At 36.5% G+C, this 26,775-nt stretch overlaps 1 protein-coding gene across 2 annotated transcripts in view; it reads left to right on the forward strand.

The window, feature by feature from the left end:
• Positions 1 to 26,269, forward strand: part of PLOD2 (procollagen-lysine,2-oxoglutarate 5-dioxygenase 2) — a 59,544-nt gene extending 33,275 nt beyond the window's left edge. Inside the window, exons 8-20 of one of the 2 annotated variants that reach the window (XM_082487447.1) lie at positions 286 to 387; positions 4,647 to 4,772; positions 6,294 to 6,415; positions 15,559 to 15,663; positions 16,906 to 17,031; positions 18,183 to 18,324; positions 19,542 to 19,604; positions 20,986 to 21,099; positions 21,513 to 21,578; positions 22,533 to 22,637; positions 23,546 to 23,692; positions 23,911 to 24,036; positions 25,056 to 26,269. In XM_082487447.1, coding sequence (XP_082343573.1) covers positions 286 to 387; positions 4,647 to 4,772; positions 6,294 to 6,415; positions 15,559 to 15,663; positions 16,906 to 17,031; positions 18,183 to 18,324; positions 19,542 to 19,604; positions 20,986 to 21,099; positions 21,513 to 21,578; positions 22,533 to 22,637; positions 23,546 to 23,692; positions 23,911 to 24,036; positions 25,056 to 25,211 — 1,500 coding nt within the window. In that variant the 3' untranslated portion in view covers positions 25,212 to 26,269. The remainder of the gene's footprint in view (positions 1 to 285; positions 388 to 4,646; positions 4,773 to 6,293; positions 6,416 to 15,558; positions 15,664 to 16,905; positions 17,032 to 18,182; positions 18,325 to 19,541; positions 19,605 to 20,985; positions 21,100 to 21,512; positions 21,579 to 22,532; positions 22,638 to 23,545; positions 23,693 to 23,910; positions 24,037 to 25,055) is intronic. The other variant, XM_082487448.1, reaches the window with a different exon arrangement.
• The last annotated feature ends 506 nt before the right edge of the window (positions 26,270 to 26,775 follow it).

Below are 26,775 nucleotides of genomic sequence, written 5' to 3' on the forward strand. Positions count from 1 at the left end.
TACTTGGTAGTTGTTATGCTTGCCACAACTTTTTGGTTTAACTGAAGCAATAAATGTAGATGCTAGGAGATCATCATGTCTGGTTTGGAAATGAGAAGAAGAAGAAAAAGCTTTTACCAACTATTTTTGTATGTTTGCATTTGTGTTTTCTTAATCTTAAATTATAAAAAAAGGACAGTCTTGGGGCATAAGGGATTCAAAGAGTAAGCCTGAAGTCTTTAAAAGGTACAAAATTGTCATTTGCTTATATGTTTCTTTAATCTGAATTGTTAATTTATTTACCAGATACACTTGAATTATTTGGGAAACTATATCCCAAATGCTTGGACACGGGAAACTGGTTGCAGTATTTGTGATTTAGACTTACTAGACCTGTCAACAGTAACGGTAAGAATACTTTTCACAAGACCAAAACCCTTTTGAATGCATTTCATAGGTGTATAGTGATCTCTGAGGCAAAACAGCTTCAGTATGCAATATTATGTTCTGTAGAAACATCAGGATATTTTTTCTGGTATATGAAACTGCAAAGATGGAATTTTAATTTACTGAAAATATCAGTAGTTTTAGAAATATTTTTATGCGTGCATTTTAATATAGGTTTCCCCAATATTACTGAAAATTATCCCGTTCCCCAAAACCTTCTAGATCCTTACGTCTGTTCACTGAGGGTGAATGAATCATTTTTGAATCATGCAAGATTCAAGTGAATAATTAGAATTTTTTGGAGTTGGAAAACCTCTTTAGATATTTAGGATTTTTAGCTTCAGACCTACAAAAAAATTTGCATATGCATCAGTTTAATAATTTCTGTTACAAATAGAGGTTAACAATTCTATTTTCTGAGCAATATAGAGAAATAGTCAAAACTGCTTCAGCTTGTAAAGGGTGATACAGATATGTGCATTGTATGTGCAAACATGTATCTGTAGAGTAAATCTGATGTAACTGAGATCGGGTATCAGTTCAGTCTTCAGAATTCTCATAGGACAAACACGTACATGTGTGTGTATGAAATATTTGGGAACATTTTTTGGCATGACATCTCTAGTGTCTTTACGAATATTTCAGCTTGTACTCAGTAAACTTTAGGCAGAGTAAATACTGAGATCTACCATGTGGAAGCATAAGGCTTGTACTTAAAGGAACATTCTGCTCATTCTTAACAGGCTGTTTCCAGCAGCTATTTAATTTCTGTCCTGTATTGAAGATTTGAATGAGAACGGGTCTTAGAGGGTCATGTTGAGGATAGCATGAAAGAAGTAGTAGCTTGTTACCTTTGTAATGAAAGGACAAAGTGAAAGAATTTCTGAACAATAAGCAGCTTGTGGATTGGAATATAAATTTAAAAAGTTATTGCTGGAATTGTAATAACTTTCAGATTCTTTTTTTATCTTTTTTTAATTTTAATTTTTCTTTGAAAATACAACATTTGAATGGTGTTCTGCTGAAATACTGTTTGCATTCTCAACATAAAGTTTACCTGAGGAAAAGAAGTTGTCTAAGTTTTTCCTAATGGTGTTGGCAATTAAAACATAGTTGGGGAGGAGTTAAATCTTAAAGCCAGTAATGGGGAGTAACTTTCAATGGTGTACTGGATAGCTTCCTATAGTTTGTGTACATCTACTTGGAATGTGTCTTCCTTACTGTAATTCATTCTTTGGACTTCATACCTCACTCACTCTGCCAGCAGAAATAACAAGACTTTTCCTTGGCCTCAGTGGAAGTGTTTACTTCAGGCGTTTCTGAGTAAAAGCAATATTTCATTTTCTGAATGCACTTTCTGTTCTGGCCTGACCAGTTGCTACTTCACAAGAAATCTTCAATGAAAAGAGCAATACAAATTCTGTGCCTCTAATCATTCTTCCCATATTGTTTATTTAACTTTGTGTGATGCACTCAAACCTTCTGAGGGTTTTGCTTGTTCTTCTCGTAGGCAAGTAGAGAATCAGATTTGTTGATACCAACTATATTTTGGGCTTTGAGTGGCTTTAGAGGAATTCTGGCAGGAATGGGTCCTTGACTCTATGCTTAGGTGTTGTGGTTTCAGTGTTTTGTGCTGGGCTTACCTACAGGCCTTGACTGTAGCAGTACAAAACAGCTAAGCTCCAGTGTAGAACAAGGAGCTGAAATAATACTGTTTTCTATCATGGACACAGGGATATCATTCCTTTTGTGAAGGTCAGGGGTAGGCGTATGCAAGGCAGAGGTGGGTGGAAGCATTGCCATGGGCTGTGCAGGTTGTGCTGTGATAGATGAGCAGAAGAGCCCAAGGTACTATCAGGGTCATTCTGTGCAGGTGCTGGGAGCATGGCCTGTGAAAAGCCGAGCTTCAGGGTCTTTTGCACCTTCTTTGTCCTGTTCACAGGAGCAAGACATCCCATGTTCTGACCACAGCTGAGGTGTGAAAACACTCAATAACTGCTTTCTTCTCTGCTAATGGCAGCAGTCCCTGCCACCCCCAAATTAGCTACCTGCCCAGGTCAAAGCAGGGTAATGGTAAATAAGTTGAAGAATACATCTTGGCTCAGCGAGTAGAAATTTTTGCCACTTTTAAGAGTTTTTTTTCTAAAACCTAAATTAAATTGGACAATAAACTTAATCATCCTAAGGCTACTTCTCAAATCCTCAAGTTCAGTACTGGTATGGAGACTTCCTAGTGTGGTTGGAAAGGACAACCACGCTCATCCTCTCTCTTCACTGGTGCCTCTTGTGGCAAGGGTTCCTGGACTTCGTCTCAGTATGACTACACAAAGCATTATCCTTCTTCCAAAAATTGTCATATGCTCGCCTACTGGTTGTGAAAAAGTAACCTTTAAAAGGCAAATGCATGACCTTAGTGAAAATGACAAGATCTGTCAGACAAAATGTAAAATCTTGGTGCAGACTGGGTATTCCCAAAGTGTATTTGCTAAGGCATAACTGGGAAGAACCAAAACTTCAGACTTTTAATACCCAGCATTTTGAGTATATCAAAACTCTTCATTCTGACCTAGATTCAGATTATGCACTGACAACATTTTATAGAATGGAGAACCAGGGTCTAGATTGATAAACTCTCTGCTTTGAGGAGATGCAGTTTGCGGGAACTCTTATTCTTAATTTTTTAAACAGCGTTTTGATTTGGTCACGCTCCTGAGATTTTAGCATAGACATTGCAGCCCGACGGTTCACGCTTCGGAGTATTGCAAGAGTGTTAGTAATTCCTGATTGTCATACAACGTTTGCAGATCCAGCCTGAATCTGCTTCTCTTTGTCCTGGAGAATAAGGGGAAAATGTCTTAGAATTAGAGAAATATGCGAAATAAGTTATTGCAACAGTTGTTGGTCGCACATCTGCATGTTCTGCTTAGCAAGCCCGTTGGCACGCGCTGCTTTCCTCATTGCTCGCAATCAGCAGTACCAGTTACCATGACAGCAGCCTCAATGGAGTGGTTGCCAGAGAATATCACAGTTGCTTTTTTCGAGACGCATCAGTGTACTTGTCCTCGTCAGCTGTTGTGAAGTTATTAGGATGTCTGCATGAGCGTACATTAGGTTTGCAGATGAAGTTCTGAATAGGAGGTAGTCAGGGTAAACATTAGTACCTAATGTTTCCGATCTGGTGCACTTGCCAGTATGTTTCTGGATTTCCGATGTAGACAGTGACACTGTGAAATATCAACATGCACTGATGGCTTATCCAGACGCTTTTCAAGTGGGTGTTGGCTTGCTTAAGGAAAGCTAACTTGCAGCCTCTGTACTCGTATAAGGTTTCTCTCCGAGCCTTGTAGTGGGTTAGACGTTTATACTAACTGACTCTTTCAGAGGTGGAAAAAAATCTTTCTTTAATCAGTGCATTTCTTTGTGTAGGAGTTGAGGCCTTTGAAGGTCAGATTTCTTTGTCTCACATAATGTAATAATATATTTTAGGAATAGACAGAAGTGCAGTCTAGGTTTTGTTTTAGTGGTCATGATCAAGCACATGCAAACTAGGAATTAATACTGCTGTTCAAAAGATGTGAATTCCCATTAAAATAAGGTGGATAAAACTTCAGTGTCCTTGGATGCATAGGGAGAAGCTCTCGTTAGTTCATCAAAGGTCTTGATAAAATCAGTGAGCAGGGAAGTAATGCAGAGCCCGCTTATAATGGTTAGGGGGAAATAGTGCGTACAAGTGTATGGAAGGGTGTTGCAGTCTTTGGCTTAAAGTACAGATGAATAAAATATTTTGTGGTATTTATTCTTTAACTATTTTTAAAAAAATGGGTCTTCCCTAGATTTTCTTGTAAATGTAACATGTAAGTATGGTACTTTCAAAACATGGATATGCCATGCAGTTCTAGATGTATTTCCTTAAATACTTTTTATTTTTACTTTTTAAAGTAAGAATTTAAAAAACCATAATACATTCTTTTCTACTTCCAGTTTCTGTTATTGGAATTCAAAGAGTTTTCTAGTAATATTAAACCCGTTATCTTTGCTTATTTAGTGAAATCAGTGAAAATAAACAGGAGGCGTAGCACTTTTTTGAGCTAGTTGGTTTTGATTGTTTGAAAGCTGTGTGGCTTAAGTTACTACAACATGACATTAGTTGCTTTTTAATATAACTAATCTTAGAAAGGAGGCAAGTCTTATTGGTTGTGTCAAAATATCATTTTTTTTAGGAATATCCAAGAGTAAAAATTGGTGTTTTCATTGAACAACCCACTCCTTTCCTACCTAAATTTTTAGACAGACTGTTGACTCTGGACTACCCAAAGGAGGCACTCAGTATCTTCATTCATAATAATGTAAGTATGATGTTACTATTGTGCAAAGCTTCAATTTTGGAAATTATAATATGAATGCCAGCATGTGAGGGAGTATATAGATTCTGTATCTGTACATAGTTAAGCTGCATAGGAAGAGGTCATCTTTCAAAATTTAGTATGCAGAAATGGAAAAAATACACAAATTAAATGAAATTGTGGCAGTGCTTACTGAAGTCTCTTTAAAGAAACTGCTTAGATTATTTCTCTTTTAGTAATGCAAAAGATTGTATTTTAAGGTGCGTGCTTCTGGGGGAAGTACTGATTGACATAAGACAATAGAGAAGAATAAAAATTAAATAGTTCCAGTAGGAAGGGACCTACAGCGATCATCTAGGCCAACCGCCCGACCACTTCAGGACTGAACAAAAGTTATAGCTTGTTATTAATAACTGTTATCCAGTAGTTGACATTGGATTTGCTTTTCCTCTTGTCGATACCCCAGTGCATTTATGTTTCTCTTGATGCTCCTGCTGGGTGCTATGGGAAAGACTGGTTTGTCCAGGTATATTTTGTATGGCAGTACACATAAGTTGCTTTTTTGAATGTTTCTTTTAATGCTTTTTGCTAATTACCTAATGATCTGGTGTTGCTAATACCTCACCAGTGACTTCAGTGACTCTTTTCATGAGTGAGGTGACAGACGTGTGTAAGTCTTTTGGAAAAAACTGGGCTGGAAGAGAAATGGTAGGAGAACATAATTCTGCCCTTTTTCACTTGGTGTGCATCACTGTTGATATCATAGCACAAAAGGCCTGAGTAATAGAAGTAAAGCTTATCTTTGAAGTCTTCAGTGTGCTTTTGTAAGTGCATGTTAAAGGTATAAATGGGATATGCACATAGAAACTGTGGGCTATGCTAGGTTTCTTTGCTTCAGCCAGAAGTCATATGGTATTTGAAATGAATATAAAAGACTGAATAGTTTTTTATCATAGAGAGAGGAAAACCCTATCCAATATTTTAATTATTATGATGTCAGCCACAATATGCAAAAGCTACAAATGAAGGTGCAGGATTGGAAGCATTGCATGCAGCTGAGATCTCTTAAATTAGAGGTAGAGTAATTAGAAATTACAGAAATAGTCACTGTGACTGCATTTTAAAGAAATAAAGACTGACTGTCCACCTAGGTACAGGTGGCAGCTCCCTCCAAAGCCATTCTGGAGTGTCGTAAAAAACTCCTGTGTGCCACTGAGGTTGTAGGATGTGTTTTGAAGATTGTACAATAAATACTCTGAAAAAATATTGCATAAATGTCTGTGAATCTTGCATCATTGGTTTGGAGGTACAGCTTTGATTTACATTGCTGATGTGTTGGATTCTTTTGCTAAACTTTTGGACATAGAGCTTCATTTTAATGACAGATATACTGGAATATCTTCAAATGCTGTTTGCCATCTGTTTGTTTAGGATAGAATACAATGTGTTCTTGGACACTGTTTTTATGATTTCACAGCAACTTGTACTTTTCATTCACTATAAACATTGTTAACATGATTACAGGAGGTTTACCATGAAAAGCACATCAAGAAATTCTGGGAAAAAGCCAAGAACATTATCAGAAATATAAAAATTGTTGGACCTGAAGAAAATCTGAGTCAAGCAGAAGCACGGAACATGGCAATGTAAATTATAATTTATAAATCTGTTATAATGATTCATATGCTAACATTTTTTTCATCTTTTATGTATGTTATTTTGCATCTTAAACACTAACAAATTTACATCTTAAGATACATGAGTGGGAGCTTTTGTGGTAGAACAAGATCTGGATACAAGATGTGAACTGTTGAGAATTTTATGTTTTCTATCTAATATAAAAAGCTGTTGGTAATTATGGAAACATCTCTCAGGTTTGGACTACTTTGAAGTCTGTCATTTTGTCTTATAAAGAAGGCATAAACAATAGTAGACTACAAAGAAATAAGAGGTGTCAGATTATTTTTACATTGTAGTTAACTCAAGTGTGAGTATGTATTAAAACATGATGAGCATAAACTGTAAAGTTAAAATATCTTTTTAAAAAGAATGCTATTGAAACAAAATTGATGGTCCAATACAACAAACTTTAATAAAAAGTTTGTGCAGAAAATTATATTTAGCAGTAATAAAATAAAAGAAGGTAGAAACAGGTGCAAATGTAAATAGAAATTCTAATTGTAGTGTATCTTCTAAAAATGTATTCAGTTTTATTTTTATCCAAAACCTTTTCATAGAATCATAGAATAGAATAGAATAGAATCATAGAATGATTTATGTTGGAAGGGATGTTTAAGGTCATCGAGTCCAACCATCAATCTAACATTGCCAAAACCACTGCTAAACTGTGTCCCTAAGCACCACGTCTACCTATCTTTTAAATACCTCCAGGGATGGTGACTCAACCACTTCACCCTTTTGGTGAAGAAGTTTTTCCTAATATTCAATCTAAACCTCCCCTGGTGCAACTTGAGGCCATTTCCTCTTGTCCTGTTACTTGGGAGAAGAAGCCAACCCCCACCTCTCTACTCTCTCCTTTCAGGTAGCTGTAGAGAGTGATAATGTCTCCCCTCAGCCTCCTTTTCTCCAGACCAAGCAACCCCAGTTCCCTCAGCTGCTCTTCATAAGACTTGTGCTCCAGACCCTTCACCAGTTTTGTTGCCCTTCCCTGGACACGCTCCAGCACCTCATTGTCTTTCTTGTATTGAAGGGCCAAAACTGAACACTGTATTTGAGGTTTGGCCTCACCAGTGTTGAGTACAGAGGGATGATCACTTCTCTAGTCCTGCTGGCCACACTGTTCCTGATACAGGCCCGGATGCTGTTGGCCACCTTGGCCACCTGGGCATGCTGCTGGCTCCTACTCAGCCAGCTATTTTCAAGCTATTATATCACAGAGTGATTTCACAGAGTAGAAGTACCTCTTGCATTGGATATGCATTTAACAATTGTCCTAGTTCCTCCTCCTTTTTTTAAAATTTAATTTATTTTTCAAATGACAGTATATTTAAGTAAAAAATATGGTTAAAGCTTGACCTGGGCATACAGGTGACAGAAATATATTTCTTCCTATGGGTCAGAGAGACAGGAATATCGTTTGTAAGTGCTCTAGAGGAAGCTTCTGCTTTCAGGGAAAAAAAAAAAAAAAAGGACTTGCAAAGACAACCGACTTTATCTCATTCTTGCCTTGCTTTTTTTTCTTTTTTTTCTTTCATTCTTCTAAGGCAATCCAACTCTTTAAGTTTTAAACGTGGCACTTGCCAGGCCAAAATCTAAACCTTGGAGTATGTATCCCATGCCAGACTTGCCTGTCTAGGGATCTCTTTAGTGGCTGCAGCACTGGCTACTACCACAGAGTTGCTACTGGCTCTCCCAGTATGTCCATCAGTCAAATTATGGAGTTTTACAGACCAGGATCCCACCAAGACCTCATTGTGGGCCTTGAGCAGGCTTCGTTCTCACGTAATTCTTCCACTCTCTTTTCTCCCAAATCTTCCAAGAGCGTCAGAACAGAGAAATTAATTTCAAAGGGCCCTTTTCTTTCATATTCTGAGGTTAAGAGCATAGCATAGGCTGTTCATGACGCCAGCTGAAAAATGAAGATCTAGTCCTGAGTCTCTGTGGTGTTCTTGGAAATGTGTTTGAAAGGGGTTTTGTTGTGCTGAAGCCACTGGGAAAGTGATGTTTGGCTGAGGTCCAAGCCTCTCCCCTGGCCTTTCTAGTAAACACTGCAGATGTCCAGCGGTAGTGTAAGCAGCCATTCACATGTTTATAAATCATTCTTTCTTTAGCTGTAGAGACTATTGGAAATAATGTACTATGTTTGCCAACTTTTTGAAGTAATGTAGATTACACGTAACTGAGGTGGAATTTCTGGAGTTGCCTTTTCCTCTTTGTTGTTGTATAGACACCATAAGGCACAATCTTTAGTGTAAACTATTTCTATACTGTTACTAAATCTCACCCAAAGATCTTTAAACCTCTCACCTTTTGATAGAACCAACTGACTTACAGTGTCACAGTTTTTAATATGATATATGGTCTTTGCTTGATCTGTGGATAAAAAATAGTAATTTAAATGTGTATCTGCACAAAATAATTTCAAATTCCATTATGTAAGGCAGGGGCATAATCATACTTGTGATGTGTACCACTGGATACACTACGCTGTGATGTGTTATCCATTGTCTGGATATAATTTGACCCATGTTACTCCTGCTTTGAAAGGCCTCTCTAATGAAGGTTCTGTCCCAAAGATATACATAGCATATAGAGAAAATGTGAAGTATAACGCAGGTGGAATGAGACCACGCAAAAATACTGAATCATCCAGAAAGTATGAGAGTTGGTAGCAGGATCTTTCACGTGAACAATGTAGACTTAATGTGATGGTTCCTTTCAATTTGACTGAACCAGGTTCGGTTCATCTGCTGCTTCCTTTGCACTCCTGGACTGCTTGGCTGCCCTTGTGAAAATCACCAGCTTCTCTGGAACACTGCATTTTACTTTTCCTCAAAAAATCTAGCTTGGAAGCATGGGATGTTCATGGCCAAGGCAGATACCATAAAAAATGATCTGCTTTCAAACCTTCAGCTGGCTTCCGACACAATAACCTCATTTGTTTCTCACTAATACTGCAATGGGAATAACTTAGGTTTGAAAAATCACTCTTTTTGTTTTTTGGCTTGACTTACAGACATTGATATATTCCATCTTCTGATTAATTTTCTCCTGTCTCTATCTGCACTATTGACTGATAGTTTTGTTCCATCTGCCTCAAACACTTGCTTCTCTCTTTTTCCATTTAGTATCTATTTTATTATCTCTCTGTTAATTTCTGGTAGATCTAGAATTAATTTGGTCTCCTCACTTGCACATTTCACACAAAAAGCCTATTTCTCTGAAGCCTCAAAATAGGCTTCAATCAGTACAGTTCAGTGCCTAGTGATAGAATAAAAAAAAAAAAAAAAAAAGAGAGTGAACTTAAGCATTGAAGGTCTGGTTTGTTTTCAGCAGAATACTTTTGAGCATATAATACCGGTTGGGTCAGTTTTCTCCTTACCTCTTTTTTTTCTCCTCTTTGGCTCAGGAAAAGTGGTGATAAATTACAGTGCAGTTCTCAGTAAATGAGACTCCGGTATGTCAATATAGATGTGAGAAAACAACAATATTTTTTAATTTCACCAATAGCCATGCAGCAAACCTGTCTATTTTTTCTCATTCACATAATAATGAATAATTGAAGCATTTACTTTCTTGGTTTTTCTTGACATGGAAAAGCCCTCTCCTGCATTTGTGGAAGTTGGATGGGTGTTGGAAATGACCAAAAATTGTGCAGTCAGCAAAGACTTCTTATAATTCAACAATATTGTCAACCAGGAGTGCACAACTTTCCTTATTGTGGGCTGAAGCAGAATAAAAAGGGAGGAAAATAAAGTAGAATAAAGTGAAGGAAAGTTTAGTTACATGTTCTCTGAGTATTTTCTCTGGACTTCCCTTGGAACTTTTGTTTTTTCTAGCCTTTGTCTACAAGGAATATATTGGAGTTCTTACAGTTGGTTGTTTTTTTCTTTAAGAAAAAAATAATTTGTGGTTTTGCCTTGTTTGGAGAGGAGATTTTACCCAGCTGTTACAGAATTTGTTATGACAGAAAAATGCAAAATAATATGAAATATGTTCAAGCAATAACAGAAAGTGGGAAAATATGGGAATTTATCTCATTCACTTCTCTGAGGTTTTATTTATAAAAGCTTGCTTTCCATAATCTTTTGCTCCTAGTGCTTATGGACTTTAGGGTTTCTTTTTTGGGGGGTTGGGTTTTATTCTTCCCTCAAAAATGTTAGTAATAGAACTAACTAGGATTTTTCCTGAACTTTTTTTAAAAATGTGATTTAATTCAATTTTTAGAGGAAATGTGCACATTTTAATGAAAGTTTACATTGAAAGCTTTCAAAAGTTTGATGAAGAATAGTAGAGAGATCGATAGAGAGTAAGAAGATATTAAGTCTGTCTCCGCTGGTATTGATAAACGATGACATGGACGCAGGAGGACTCCCTTTCAGTCCTGTGAGTAGGACAAGTATCTGTGTTTAAAGGAAGAGCAGGGATTAAATCTGCGTCTCCCAGATGTCAAGTGATTTCTGTTGGGGACTTGGATTTTTCTGGAACTGCTTCTCAGCAGTTTTGGGTTTTATCCTCAGATGAAGGAGGAACATTTTGAACTTTGAGTGTTGCAGAAGAAAAACAACTTTCCTACCCATATCTGATTTCAGTAGCTTCCAGGTATGGTAACTGTGGTAACAATACTTAAGCCTGAGATGCAAAACTAAACATTAGTGCTTTGTCTCTTTTGTGGCTACATTTGTTTGGTTTTAGTGATGGTTGATAATGTTGTGGCTCTCTGGAGAGATGCAAAACGTAATCCTAAATGGCAGGCAGTGTCACCCAGTCTTTCAGTGAGTGTCGCAGCAGACTTGTATCGGGGGCACCTTTTCTTTCAGAGGTCTGACAAATGGTCTAAGTGCTCTCCCTTCAGGCTCACAGTCCGCATCTGGAATTGTATTTCCAAACTGTAAGGGGCATAAAAATGATTTATTGCTTAATTGCAAATTCAAACTACGTCTGAAAAAAAAATAATGTAAGTGACTCAACGGTAAAGAAATTGAGTAGACTATATGTCTTACCATTGTAAACAGCTAGCCCCTTGGAATATCTCAGTGGAAAGTTTGAAGAGAAGAGCAATGACACTTTCCCTTTTCAGATGAGGTCACTGTTCCAGATGGGCTCACAGTTTGTAAGCAAAGTTAAACATCTCTCTGATTGCAAAATACTGTAAACTGATCTGCAGACCTTCACTTCACACTTCCAACGTAAAATCTTAACCTTCTACTAAATTTTTGTTAATCATTACACTGAAATTGCTTTAAGATTTGTACAAAAATGCACTTTTAATTTCAATATTTGGCCTTAGTTTATAAGCATGTGGAGCATAAAGCAAGTAGATGAAAGGTTTTAGACGTGGAATTCAGATTAGGAAGTGTATTACTATATATATAAGTATTGCTAGAAAGTGCTTCCCGCTTGTTCCTTGATGTGACCTGGATATGCTTAATAGTTTCACATATAATCTGGGATTTCTACATCTGGAGAGGTTAACGTACACTGTAAGAAGGTAATACTTTAAAGCGCGAGAATATCCAGGATTACTTTTCTTTCCTTGGGAAAAGCTACTTGGCAACATTGAAAGCCTAAAGAGAAGATGCATGAATTTCTGAAGAGTAGGCTTGCTTTATTAATTTTGACAGAAACTTTTACGACTCTTTTTCTGTATACCTGAACCTGGGAGTGTTTTGTGGAGATTTTTGTTAGTTACCTTAAAGTGCAAATGTAAAACTTGTACCTCACATTTGACATGATGACTTGTATCTGGAAATGTAAGGAGAATTATGCTACAAACATGAAGTTTTGCCATTTGGGGATCCAATGTTCAATGCTGTATAGAAAGAAATAGGGGGGGAAATGAATCAAAGTACAGTCAGAATACTAGCCTCGATTTTTGGCCTTTTTATATATGTGTATACACACACACATAAGTTATCTAATGCTTTATGTAAACTCTTTTAGACATGCCATGTATAAAAGCAAGAATTTAGCAAACCTGAATGAACAACTTCAGTGATATAGGAGTGCTGGTTTTGGTCTGTTCTGGCCTGTGCAGGAAAAATTGCAAATAAATTGTGCAGCAGAGAGAGGTCATGCAGTTGGCGCTCTCCATGTGCCTTGAATGCTTTGCTCTAGGGAAGCTTCACTTACCTTAGGCGAGTTGCATCTGTTGCGCCAGAGCAATTTCAGCCTGTTCCCTGCGGACAAATTTCCTAGAGTCTTATAGCCTATCCTTGATGTGGCAAGTGCATGTGTCTGGCCAAGGTGTTTGTGTGTCCAAAGAAGAGCAACAAAGCTGGTGAAGGGTGTAGAGCACAAGTCTTATGAGGAGCAGCTGAGGGACCTGAGGTTGTTTAGTCTGGCGAAAAGGAGGCTGAGGGGAGACCTTATCGCTCTCTACAGCTGCCTGAAAGGAGGTTGTAGAGGGGTGGGGGTCGGTCTCTTCTCCCAAGTAACAAGTGACAGGACAAGAGGAAGTGGCCTCAAGTTGCACCAGGGGAGGCTTAGGATGGATATTAAGAGAAATTTCTTCACCAATGTTTGTCAATCATTGGAACGGGCTGCCCAGGGAAGTGGTTGAGTCACCATCCCTGGAGGTATTTAAAAGATGGGTAGACGTTGTGCTGAGGGACATAGTTTAGTGGTGGACTTGGCAGTGTTAATTTTCTGGCTGGGCTTTATGATCTTAAAGGTCTTTTCTGACCTAAATGTTTCTATTATTCTATGAGTCTCTATATAAATAGGTATATAATATAAATACATATATTTAATGTTCTTGGTTACAGAGGTTGAAGTTGGAGGTTTCACATTGTAGGTGATTTGTGCTACAGCTGAATTTCCAGACTATTTAAGGCAGTAATGCTTTCAAAGAGTTCTCAATAGATTATTGAATGACTGAGCGTGACTTAGGCCCAAACTTTTAATTTATTTTGTCTTTCGGATTACTATGTGAATGAAGAACAGAAGGATTTTCGGTGCTAAACACATCGGGCCAATTTTAGTAGAATTCTCTGGCTCTGGATTTAAAGAGGGGGGCAAAAGTTGAAGGTCCATACATTTTGAAATTATTTAGTAATTTTTCAGTCATGTTTGCCTACAACTAAATATAAATCTGTTCCATTTGTTTTTCGCATTTTCATAACTAAAAACATTAATTCCATTCATATTTTTGTAAGCAGCAAAAGGTTTAGCTGCTTTTGGGGAGGTGTTAACCAGTGTCATGGCTGGAACCCTGGACTGGCATCCAGTCTGTTGGTGTCTCAGGTTTTAGTAGAATGAGGATAAAGGATCTGAATATTTTTGGAAGAAATTTCATATCTAATGTGAAGTGCAATATAAAAGTCAGGTTACTATTAATAATTGTAATTATGCTAATGGTAAATCTACATATGAATTGTGTTTAGTAGTTGTAAAACTTTGAACAGAATAGGCTAGTAATGGAAAATGCCATAAAAACGTAATTGCTGGGCTGTGTTATGGCCAAAATAAAACCTGCTGGTTTCAACTGGGGCAAAGATGTGAAAGTGCTGGTTAAGGAATTGCTGTCACAAAAACATGTATATGTAAGATAGAAAACTGTCAGTGAAAGAGATGTGAGTTAAAGCAAAACCAGAGACTGACCAAAGATTTAAACTATGGGTGTGTGTCCAAACACGATGACTTCAGCAGTAGTGGGAAGACCATTTCTGTCTCTTTGGTATTTTAAAAATATGGCTCAAATCATTACCACATCTTAAGTGGTCAAGTTTGAAGAGGAAGGATTGCTTAAACTTATGGAATAAAAAAGCTCTACCTTCTACTGTGATTCCAACACAGTCATACCTCTAAAGACTTTTGAGCAGAAGAAAGTTTAAACAAAGAGACCCAAAAGGTGTTGATAAGTAGGAATCCTTACGGGAGACTGACTAAGCGCTGAGTGAAGCGCTGTGTTAGGTAGCGGAGGGGAACAGAGGAGGAGTGGGCAGGAAGCCATGCCAGCAGTTGCCTTGACGTGTACGTAACCTGCCACATCAACCGTTTATCCCATCTGCTGAAGTGACAGAAAGGAGTCACAAACAATCAAATCACGTGGAACTAAACCAGTGTTTATAGACACTTTAAAGCAAGAAAGTAAAATAATTTTAATGTTTCAAGCTGTTACAATGGAATTAATGCAAGTTCTGTTGATAATAGTGGGGAAAATAGGCAAAATAAATAATAGCACCTGCATGATAGAAAGCTACTGCTTGTCGCACTTCCTCTAAAAATATATTTGATTTACTCTAATCTCCTACCATTCTTTTGGCATAGGAAAGCTGAATTCACTATACTGGATCTTAACCTAACGAGTGTACCCTGCCAGAAACATACAAATGTAGTCTGTATCTTACTTTTATATTTACGGTACTGTGTGTCTTCTGCTTGGTTGAAGCTTTCTATTGAAGGTGTGGGAATCTAGGCAAATGATTTATTCTGATAGAAATAGTGTATGGGACAAATTCAATTCCTTTCTTTAATTTCCATTCACCGCCTCTGCAATTGTTTTATATTTCTCTTTACCAACTGTGTTATACTTGTAGGTCACAAGAAGACTAAGAAAAGGCCTTTAAATATATTTCTCTACACTTTTTGTATTACACTCTCCATAAGGTTTCAATTACTGTGCAGATCAGCAGATCGCATCTGTAGCATCTTTGCCCAAAGGCAGTGTTACAGCCACACGCAGTTACTTACTAGAGAAGCTTACTTAATAAGCTCATACTTCACTATTAAGTGCCTGTACTGATATCTAGCTATATAAATTAGTGGCTTGATTTCCACCCCCACCCCCTGTTTTTCATTAGGACAGCGCATAGTAGCTCTTACTGAACTTGGTAAATGTTAGAGATCACTTAGTTTATTAAAAGGAAAACATAAGGCATCTGATCCATGTTTTTTAAATCTTTTAATTTATCACACTACTGTAATCTAAAGGCATCTTTCCTTTACTATATTACACTGCAGAGGGCTTTTAATGCAATGTATGAGTAGAGCACTTGGTTGTGGTTTGGGTTTTTTGTGTGTTTTTTTTTTTGTTTTGTTTTGTTTTGCTTCTTTGTAAGTCTTTTCTGTATGTATATGAGTTAACCATTCCTTTTCATCTTTTTAGGGACCTTTGTCGCCAGGATAAAGCATGTGAATATTACTTCAGCATAGATGCAGATGTCGTGCTGACAAACCCAAAAACTTTAAGAATACTGATAGAAGAGAACAGGTGGAGTATACCCCTTGATTTTACAGAACTTCCTCCAACTTGAAGGGATTCTCTGGGGCTCGTCCAGGGAAAATAAGATCCCATCTGTTCTTGCAGAGTTAGATCCTCTTTGTTTACCTGTGGTGTTTGATTGCCATAGTTCATAACAGGCTCAGAAGGTAACAGTTTGCAAAGCATTTTGTCCCTGTCAAGCAACAAATCTTGGTGTGAATTTCAAATGCTTCAAAGTTTCTCTGAAAAGAATGGTATGGTGTAAGCAGGTCTTATGAAATGAATTAATATTTCACTGACTAATGATTTCAAAGTTGGTCACAGACAAAATGTTAAAATAAAAACAACAATAACAAAAAAACCTCCAAACCAGACTTTATTTCTCTAGTATTGCAGTATTATTACTTTCTTTTTAAATCATGAATGCAATAAAATAGTGGAAAAGGATTGGAGGTGGAGCAGCTTTAATGACCAGTTTCTCCTGGTATTAGTATGATCTCTTAAGTTATGCAAAGCTGTGACTTTATCGGCATCAGCTTTCAGCAGACTGATCCCACTGTGAATTCTGTGCAGTTCACTCCTGCCAATTTGTAACTTCCACGTTAGGTGGGTAAGTGGTGTTTGCCTCCTCATAACAAATCTGGGAATCTCAGGTGTATCACAGAAAGATAAATTTTCAATGTCTGTTTTGACCTGGCAGGGGAAAGGGATGGAGCTTAAATAAAGATGTGGGTGTCGGTCCTTGCATTATATTCCTTTTAATATTTACTGTTGTAGAAAGAGGCTAAAAGCCAGGTACACTAGGTGGAAGAAACAGAAGCTTTGCAAAATATATCTACCAGTAGGCACCATCTGAAACAAAGTGCCATTTTATTCTTTTTATTCTGGTCAGCTTAGGTTTCCCCTTTTGACTCCTATTAAATTTGGGGTAAGCTAAGCCTCGCTAAGCTTTTTTTCATGTCTTTGACTTGTGATGCTTTTTGTCATTATGCTATGGGCAGTATTTTTTTGCTTGACTGAAAATCAAGCCAGCTCTGATTTATAGGAATCTTTGTTTGTATTACACTGATGATGCTTCTGGGCAGTGGGTACTTGGGTGCTGTTTCTTTCAGAATTGCCGTTCTGAGACTTGTCAGTCATTGGTATTTTGACTACACTATACTCCAAACTGAGGAAAGCTAGTATATTTTGACATATAGTCTACGTGTAACAGTTTGAATTTTCTTATTCAATATGTATGTCACTTCACAGAAAGATAATTGCTCCACTCGTAACTCGTCATGGGAAGCTTTGGTCCAATTTCTGGGGTGCTTTGAGCCCGGATGGCTATTATGCTCGGTCAGAAGATTATGTTGATATTGTCCAAGGGAACAGAGTGTAAGTAATTGTAAACTAATTTTTAAAGTCAAGGCACCCAATATGGTTATTATTATTCCTCAACATCTTAGGTTAGTTTTATTGTTTACCTTTTTCTATTTCGTAGGAATGCATTTGTTTTCTCATTTGTTTTTTGCCATTCGCAGCTTGAATAAAAAAGCAAAGTGTTTAACTGAGCTGGTGTTAGTAATGGACACGGTCATTACTAGTACCTGTCTGATTGTGTCTGGTTACTCTAGCAGTGCATAATACAGAAAATGGCAAAACAAACAAATAGCAACCCCAAAACTCTGTATCCCAGGAACCTCAGTCAAAAGAAATGATTATTGCATTCATCAAATGACTTCTTCATCTCTTTGGGGCAAATGTTTAATCAACTGAAGAACTACAATTTCTTCATGTGCTTTTTCCTGTATATTATGTCAGATATGTCCTACGGAGCTCTTGAGAAATACTTTTGTCACATAGCCTTTGGGGTTTTTCCTTCCCCTAAATGAATGTGATGTAAGTTGTTTTAAGCTTGACTTTCCCATGCAGTCGTGCCTTTTCGTTGCCCTGGAGGAACAAAAGAGTCTGAAACAGATTGACTGGCTCATTTTCAATTGCATTGAAAGATGTGCTCGTGGCACTGGGAAGGAGGAAATCTGCAGAGCGAGCATTGTGACGGCAATGCTTTTTTGTTGATATTGGCCCAACTGACATAAATACGTGGCCTGCTGTGGTCCATGGGTATTTGTGTGAGGACGTCAGACCAGCTGTGTGAAGCCTCTGTGAAGTCTTTAAACTCACTTAAAAATCTGGTTTATAATTACTTTCTCCATCTGGTAGTGTAGAATAATATTATAAACGTTTGACTGATTGCCTTAACTATGGAAACATGAAGTATGTTTGTAGCTAAAACTCTTTAGAGAATTTGACCTTTCTATCTTTTATAACAGTACTTCATAAAAATTGAATTACTGCCTATGACTACGTTTGAGATGTCCACAATGTCCAGCTGTAGTTTTTCAAATGTCTTGGGAAACTTTCAGCTTCGTTTCCTTGAAACTTGCTTAGTCTTGTCAGCAAATACAGAGATGCTGATTTGATAGAATAGGCAGCAAATCAGTTTTCATGACTTCAAACTATTTGCACGTGGGTTTCTTTTACAGAGGAGTATGGAATATTCCTTATATGGCTAATATATACTTAATCAAGGGACAAACTCTCAGATCGGAGATGAAAGAAAAGAACTACTTTATGCGTGATAAGTTGGATCCTGATATGGCTCTCTGCAGGAATGCCAGGGAAATGGTAAGGCGTATCTATAACAACTTGTTTTTAAATAACACACAGACTTCTTTTGTGTCCTGCTACACTTGACTGCTTCACTTGATTGGTCTTGGATATTATGTTTTTACTTCTAATTCAAAGTACTGGCCAATTTTTGTGATATAGAACATTTTAGGTTTATTTCTTTAAATTGGTGAGAACAGAGGTTTTTGTAAGGCCAGTGCACTGGTGCACTGACTGCATGGTGGTTTTTATTTAAATGCACCGAAAAATTCCTGTTGAGGTTAGGATACCTTTCTTGTTGGCTCAACCTCAACAGGCTGGAAGAAGGCTCAACTTCTCTGCTGTGTATGACTTCAAATTTATCAATACATTTAGACCATCTCTATTACACACATTTTTATACAGTGTGAAACTTCTAGCAGACTAAGTTGGAATATTTTGCGATTTTATATTTAAATAATATTAAAAGTATTTGAACTAGTGATGGGCAGTGTTGATACAAAAAAAAAAAGCCTAAGTGATTTATGAAATCTTCTTAGGGAGCATGAATTACTCATTTATTTTTCCAGATAGATTAGGACTGGATCAGAAATGTGTTACTTGCATTAAGTTGTAAGTAATAAGACAAAACTTATGTGTACTGTAAAAATATGAATATGTAAATCCACATTTCTACTGATATTTACACTAGTTTCAGCACAGAAACAAATAAGACCTAAACCAGACCTATTTCCAGACACTGTAGCATTGAAAAATAATTTTGCTGAATTGAACAAGAAAAGTTGGCAAGTATTAATTTTTTTATTCCCTCATAACAAGGCATGATCTCCTTTGTTTGTACTGATTCTTCAGAACATCCCCGTCCAATTCTGTTGTATTCAAACCTTCTCAGCATCAGTTATTGCAAACCTGTGCTTCCCATGCGCTCATTAAACTAATCTGACTGGCTCATCAGAAAATTGCTTTCTCTTTTCCTCTCTCTAAGTCTGTGCTGTAAGATGGTCTGGTACGTGCTTGGTTTTGTATTGCAGCAGATAAGAAGGGGCTGGTGGAAACAGCTTTGACATGTGTATTATGAGCTTTGCTTGGAGATGCATGTTGTCTGTGAAGGCATATCAGCTTTTGATCAAAGGCTGCAATTTCCCTAATGTAACTGTGGAAACCTAATAGTAGTTGGAAAAAGAGAAAGAGATTATGTATCAGAAAACTGATGTGATGATTCTCCTTCATTTTAGACTTTACAAAGGGAAAAAGACTCCCCTTCTTCGGAAACATTCCATATGCTCAGACCCCCAAAGGTGTTGCTTTATTTTTTTTTTTATTCGTTAGTTATTATTACGTGCAGTATTATCTTACCACAGGAAGATACTTCTCCTCTGTCCACTTACTCTAATGAAATACTGCTCTAGCTTTCTCTTCAGTCTTCCAAGGTTCAAGTTCTTTGCCAGGGACAGGTTCTTCATGACCAGCTCAAAACGTCTTAGAGAGGCTCGTTGTTTCCTCAGGGAGGTTTCTCAGAGGTTCTGAGGTCAAGGTGTGCTGAAGCTGTGCTTCTGTAGCTGAAATTGTTTCAGCAGTCCTAGGAAGGACTAAAGGTCAAATCACTAGCAGGTCACCCACACCCCCTTAGTGACCACCCAGGGCAGTTGTGAAATTGCTGTCATTTTAAGCTGTTTTTCTTGACCCAGACCCTCCTTATTCTCCCTGCTGCAACTATTTTATGATTGGGTAAGTGCCGAAAACTGGGCACGTGTTTAACATAATTATCTTTCTAACAGTTTCACTCTTTTTCAGACAGAAACATAGACAGAAATACCAAAATATCTAAATAAGAATGTCTTCATTTGCTGCAAATCTTAAAGTCACAGACACTTTTGAAATGTTTTAGTCTGAAAAACAGTAAAATAAGAAAAAAACCACAACCGCAAAACCTAAATTTCTTTAATAAGAGCTATTTTCTGCTGCTATTTATAATCAAGAGGTTTGTTAATATCTTCTGTTAATAGCTTGATAATAAAGTTGTGTCTTACCACACTTGACATCTTGCACATATTTTGCAGTGTTTGCTTAGGTGAACATACTTCACAGTGCTCAGCCGGTTTGTACCCTGATCTGAATGTTCTTCTATGCTGTATTTGCCAATATCTTTTTGTTTCAGGCCAATTCACCAGTGGATCATGTAGTGAATACTCTGAAATAAGTTTCTTGTTCTGACTTCCATTAGCCCTTTTATTGTTAGATTATTCTTTCAGTTTTTAATCGGAAACTCAATCCCAGACATTGGTTTTCTTGTATGAGTATTTTAAGTTTGAGAACAGGTGCTTCCAGTGTGTCTGCTTAGGTTTTCTGGAAAACATATCAACCAACTGCTTCTCTGTTTTTTCCTTTCTATAACTGCATGTGGGTTTACATTACGAACAGTATACGTTTTGGTATAATGTGTTTAGAAAATAAATTCAGCCAAATGCTTGTAGAGAAGAAATTATGAATGTTAGTTGGTGATTGGAATTGACCATTTGAAAATTAAAGATGCTAAATGGGCAGAATGTGTAGATTATGTTTGTACAAGTGTGCGCTATATTTTATGGAAGTGCAAGCATAACCTAACAGACCTTTTAAAAACATAATTTTTGCTAAGACGGACAGTTTTGTTAATGATATTTTCTCTACTTGGTATAGGGTGTTTTCATGTACATTACCAACAGACATGAATTCGGAAGACTTATTTCTACGGCCAATTACAATACCTCCCACTACAACAACGACCTCTGGCAGATATTTGAAAATCCAGTGGTATGCATCTAGTTATTGATGAAACAGTTATTTGAAAAACTTGTCAAGCTTATGTATTATAATGAGCTTGGGATTTAAAGACTTCACAGAGAGAACATTTTTTTTTATTGTGTACTAAGTATTGGATGTGTACTAAAAGGTGTTATGTACCGCCTGTTTAAGCAAATGAGAATGTATCATACCAACAAGCCAACTGATGACCAGAGTAAGGAGTTGGAGATACGGCCCTGATGTAATAGGTGTCATGATTTTTGCCATGATGAGAACCAGTTTGTTTATGGGTATAGGAAATTGTTTAATTGTTTCCAATGCTTCCAGTATAGCAAATGAATAGAATATAAATTATTTTTTGGTCACTTATAAATTTATTTGTTCTGTTTTAATGTTTTAAAATATTTTCTTTTCTCTTTTAGGACTGGAAGGAAACATATATAAATCCCAACTACTCAAAGATCTTCACTGATAATATAGTAGAGCAGGTGAATATAAGTAGTTTTCTTAAAATTTGTTGGACTGACAAGTTGGCATACAGTAACTTTCCATGCAAATGCCGTTTTGGTCTGTGGCTGAACAGCTTTTTGATCTTTTGGGTCAGAACTGAATTTTTGCTATTTTGAAAACTAGGTGAGAAGAATCCAAAAAGTAATTGCTAGATTGCTCAGAATAATGTAGTTGCCCAAGTAATTGCCTTCTCCAAAATATTTAGCTTATTTATTTGAACTAGCTAGTACCACTAGCAGAAGGCCTAATAAAATTTCTGTAGCAGATTGCTGTGTTTTCTGGTATCTAGTAAAGGGAAGCTCTTCTAGACACTTTCTTTGGGTTGCGGCTTTCCCTATGGATTCTCTAAGGTCTGACAACCATGAATCCAAGGTGAGATCTTTTTTTTGTTTGTTTGTTCATTTGCTTGGCTGCTTGCTTTTGTGCAACTGATCTGGGCAGAGCACTTCTAAGATGGTAATTGTTGTACTAGTGTTGGATGATCAGTTCTGTGACAATTAGGGACAGAGGTTTAATTAACTTTGCTTCCCTAAGAAGCCGGGACAAATTGGTGTTGTGTTTAAAACAATGTTAAGTTTTAAAGTGCTTTTGTTAATAGCTTTTCATGTAGAAGCTTAAGGTTGCTATTTAGAGCAACTGAGGCTCAGAATATATGGGTACACTGACACAGCTGTTAACGCTGGGTAATGGTTTACCAGGTAGCTCATAGTTTTTGATTCATTCTGTGAGGATGTGGTTGTGGATCAAGACAAAATTTCGTTATTTACATGTCTCTGCATTATCTCTCAGATGAGAACAGCTGATATTCTTTAGTGACCAAGAAAAGTGAAAATGTCCTTATTTAGCAATTGAAAATAAAATACAGCTGTTAACACTGAAAGAGGTGAATATAGTTCTTTCTTTTTTTTTTTTTTTTTTTTTTGCTTTTGTAGCCATGTCCAGATGTGTTTTGGTTTCCCATATTTTCTGACACAGCATGTGATGAATTGGTAGAAGAAATGGAACATTTTGGACAATGGTCTGGTGGAAAACACCAAGTAAGTGTTAGCCTATATAAACATGACCTTAATGAGTGAGTACCTTTATGATAATAAGTCACAGTGTACTGCAACAAACAAACATTCCAACAATTGCCAATGAGCCGAGACATCTGCTTCATGGTACAAAATGCTTAGTTTAGTCTACCACATAGCTTGTTGTTCAGTAGATTTACAGACATTCCTCAATTAACCTTGAACACGCATATTCAGACACTAGCAGTGGTGCGGTTGATCTTGTAGTTATCCGACAGTTATCCAAGGCTGATCTTGGATAGCTGTTGATAAGTGTTCAGAGAAGTTTTACTCGTTTACCTCTTCAATACTAATTTATCAGAGTCGTCCCTCTAAGTAGTTACCCACAAACGTTATGAGCTATTGTGTTTGTGTTTGCAGAAAGTTCAAGGTATTCATTAATTACTGCTAAAATCAGATAAATGTTTGTCATATTCACAAATGCAGTACCTTGGAAACGAGATAAATTACAGTCATTATTTTACTGCAGGGAGGAGCCTCTGGAAAGGATTTTAACATACTTTTATCTTCAAATTATTTCAGCATTTATTACCATGTGAAATTGAGGCTTGTACTCCCTTGATTTGATATAACTTCAGTTGCATCTATATCTCAATAAAAAAACCTTTACCCTGGAAGCCCTTATTTATAGACAACGCATCCAAATATTGACTAACCTTTTAAAAAATTTCCAATTCTTGCTCAGCAGTTGTGGTTTTGTTTTTTTCCATGGCAGTTAGCTGTGAAATTACTGTACAGCAAGCTCACATATGCCCACTAAAGCATTGCTTTGTTGCAGTTTTGTGATTCTGCAGATTTTAAATAAATATTTGCAGAAGTGGCCGAAGCATTCCGTGCCCATATTTCAAGGCTATTTATGGTGTTTTCATTAGGACAGCCGTATTTCTGGAGGTTATGAAAATGTCCCAACTGATGATATTCACATGAAGCAAATCGGACTGGATAACGAATGGCTGCATTTCATAAGAGAGTTCATTGCGCCAGTAACGTTAAAAGTGTTTGCTGGCTATTATACCAAGGTATGTGTTTAAAATTTTTGCAGCTAATTACTCCATGGCATAAACATTTCTAAGCATTTTATTGAACGTGCCCTATTTGGTTTGGTCGGGAAGTTTATACGTAATGTAGTAGTAGTTATAGATGAATGTTGTTGTTAACTTCAAACAAAAAAACTCCTAAGAACCCTGTGTGACTGGGAAGTTCACATGTCGAAGGCTGATTGTATATTTTGTTTCAGGGGTATGCTTTATTGAATTTTGTTGTAAAATATAGCCCTGACAGACAACGGTCACTCAGACCTCATCATGACTCCTCTACATTCACAATCAACATCGCTCTCAACAAAGTAGGAGAGGACTTTCAAGTAAGTTGACAACTTACTGACTTTAAAAATGTCCTTTGACTGTCTAATATTGTTTCCAAACTAAAGCCCAAGTGGATATATTTAAAGACTATGTTGGAAAGGAAAAGATGTGCATCACAAATTGAGATATATTATTCCTTGGGTTTTTTTGGCAAGTACTAAATTTGCTCGATTGCAGGATCCAGAACTGTTGATGCAGTCAGGCTGAATTGGTCAAAATGGTTTCAGATGGCGGGGGAGAAAGGGTTTAAAGAAAAACTTTGGAGATGTTAGCCATTTCATTTTTAACATTTCTGAAATGCTTCATTTCTGCATAGTGAAAAACAATTTTTCAAAATACTTTACATAGTCTCAAGTTGACTCAAATGGCTTCTGTTCTTTACAACTTTTTAAATGATTCCTTTTTTAGATAAGCCATAGAATGAAATTTTTCAAATGTTGTTCCTAGGTTGTTTGTTGCTTTTTTTTTTTTTTTTTTTTTCCTGAGATAAAGAATTTTCTACTCTGATACTGATTATAAACAAAACAGGTTAAGTTTTATTAAAAACACATTCATACTTAACACCCATAAGTGTGTTTCTAAAACTTATTACTGTAGGAAACACACCTTCAGTTTGAAAGCAGCAGCCAGATTTAATTTATTTATGATTTGTTTAAAAGCTGTCCTGGATAGGGATACAGTCCTGGAACATGATTTGCTTCTCCTTGGTGTCATCTAAAGTAAAGTTACTGAAGATCTGTTTGTCAGAGTTGCTGCTTGAATGAGTTGTTATCCAGGGAAGGCTAAAGCAAAGCAAGGGGAAATCTTTGATTGCAAATGTATATCTGTTCTGTATTGCTCTGAAGATGGTGTCATTTAAACAACCTTGGTTTCAGCTATATTAAAAAAAATAAATATTGTTAACAGCCTATTAATAATAGCAAAAAATTTGAAGTTGTGGATAAATAAAAAGGACCTTACTCAATTAAAACAGAAGGTAAACGTGTGGGGTTTTGTTTTATTTCTGTTTTTGCTGCAGGGAGGTGGATGTAAATTTCTTAGGTACAACTGCTCCATTGAGTCTCCCAGGAAAGGATGGAGTTTCATGCACCCAGGAAGACTTACTCATTTACATGAAGGACTCCCTATCTTGAATGGCACAAGATACATTGCAGTATCATTTATTGATCCTTAATTTTATTTTTATTTTTTTTGCCCTCTTCAGCAGTGTTTGATTCTTTACATAAACATTTATTTATAGATTTCTTCTGGAAGATGGTGTTAAGAGAAACTTTAAGTTACTGTTCCTAGACAGCAAAGTTACTTTGGGCTAAAAGAATGAAAAAAAAAATGTTCTAAAATTGTTGAAGATTTCTCAATATCTGCTCTGAGCCTTGAGTCACAAAGTAAACATGTCCTGCTTATTTTTCCATTCTGCTGTCTTAAAAAGTAGGTAAGGAGGGAAAATAGAAAAGCATTTTATAATTAATCCATTTCTTTTGTTGAAAAAACCCCAAACAACCCTAGATACAAAATTATCTGAAAAATTTATTGTGGTTTTCGTTCAGTAAAGTGACACAGCTAAAGATTTCGTGGGGTGTGTATACTCAATATCAACCAATTAGAAAACACAGCATAAAAACAAAATCAAGTGAATCTTGTATGCAGTTGTTGGGGATAAGCAATAATTCCATATGCTAGTATATATTGAAGGGAAAACATCTGAGCAGCCTGTTTTCTTAATTCATTTTCAATACTGAAATGTACGCCTTTAGAAGAAAAAATAAATTTCTTGCAAATATGGAACAAGAAATTAATAATTTAGCTAAGAATAACTGGTTTATCATTTGTTTTAAAAGCTCATCCTGTTGAAAATTTACTTTTCTTCACGAAGTGACCTTCATTTAAAATGAGTTATTTTTCTAAATGTGTAATTGCACCCAATTGATACTGGAAATTTGATGTTTATTTTCAGAATGCTGATAAATTTTCATAATAGGATGCTTTATAAAGACGGTTTTCTACTCTTAAAATTACTTGAATTTTGTGTCAGGAAAGCGAAATTGTGGCAGTCTGTCTTTTTAAAGCTAAGGGTCTTAACTTGCCTTTTATTTTAAAGAAATCAGTTTAAAATATTCCTACTGTATCTACTGTTTGTAATTTAAAGAAACTTGAAGCAAACTATCTCAAAGTCTACCGTGCCAAAATGCACAACGTGTTGGAAAAACTTGTGAAAAATAAAGGGTAATTTTAAATTAATGTTGCAGCTTTTACTTGACCGTATTAGGTAGTTTCTTTGCATGTTGCCACTGTTCTTACAGAAATTATATTCACTGATGAATATTTTTAAAGGAATTGTAGATATATTTAAATTGGAGGTTTCTCTCCGTGTCAGTTTTTGGCTTATTTACTCTGTTACTATTGAAATTATTTCTCATGTGAGTTGGTGCCGGTGTACATCACACTTTCAGAACGACCCCAGCAGGATGAATGTTTCTTGTTTTCTCTACCAGCCATCCTCTTTTATATAGAGGCTTTTTGATGATCTAAACAGTAGTACACTTTTGACCTGCTAATTATTGAAGAAACTTTATATCGCATTTCCTAAACAGAAGCTTTATTTGGAGCTGAAAGGATTAGGAGAGAAGTTCAAAGATTATTCTATTACCAGAAATAAGCATGTCTACTTATTTCCCTGTTCTGCTGTTTTGAGGAGTGGGTTTTAACCTTACTAAAGTTACGCTGAAGCAAATACATCA

Source organism: Vanellus vanellus, assembly GCF_965231255.1.
Source record: "Vanellus vanellus genome assembly, chromosome: 8".
Lineage (NCBI taxonomy): Eukaryota > Metazoa > Chordata > Aves > Charadriiformes > Charadriidae > Vanellus > Vanellus vanellus.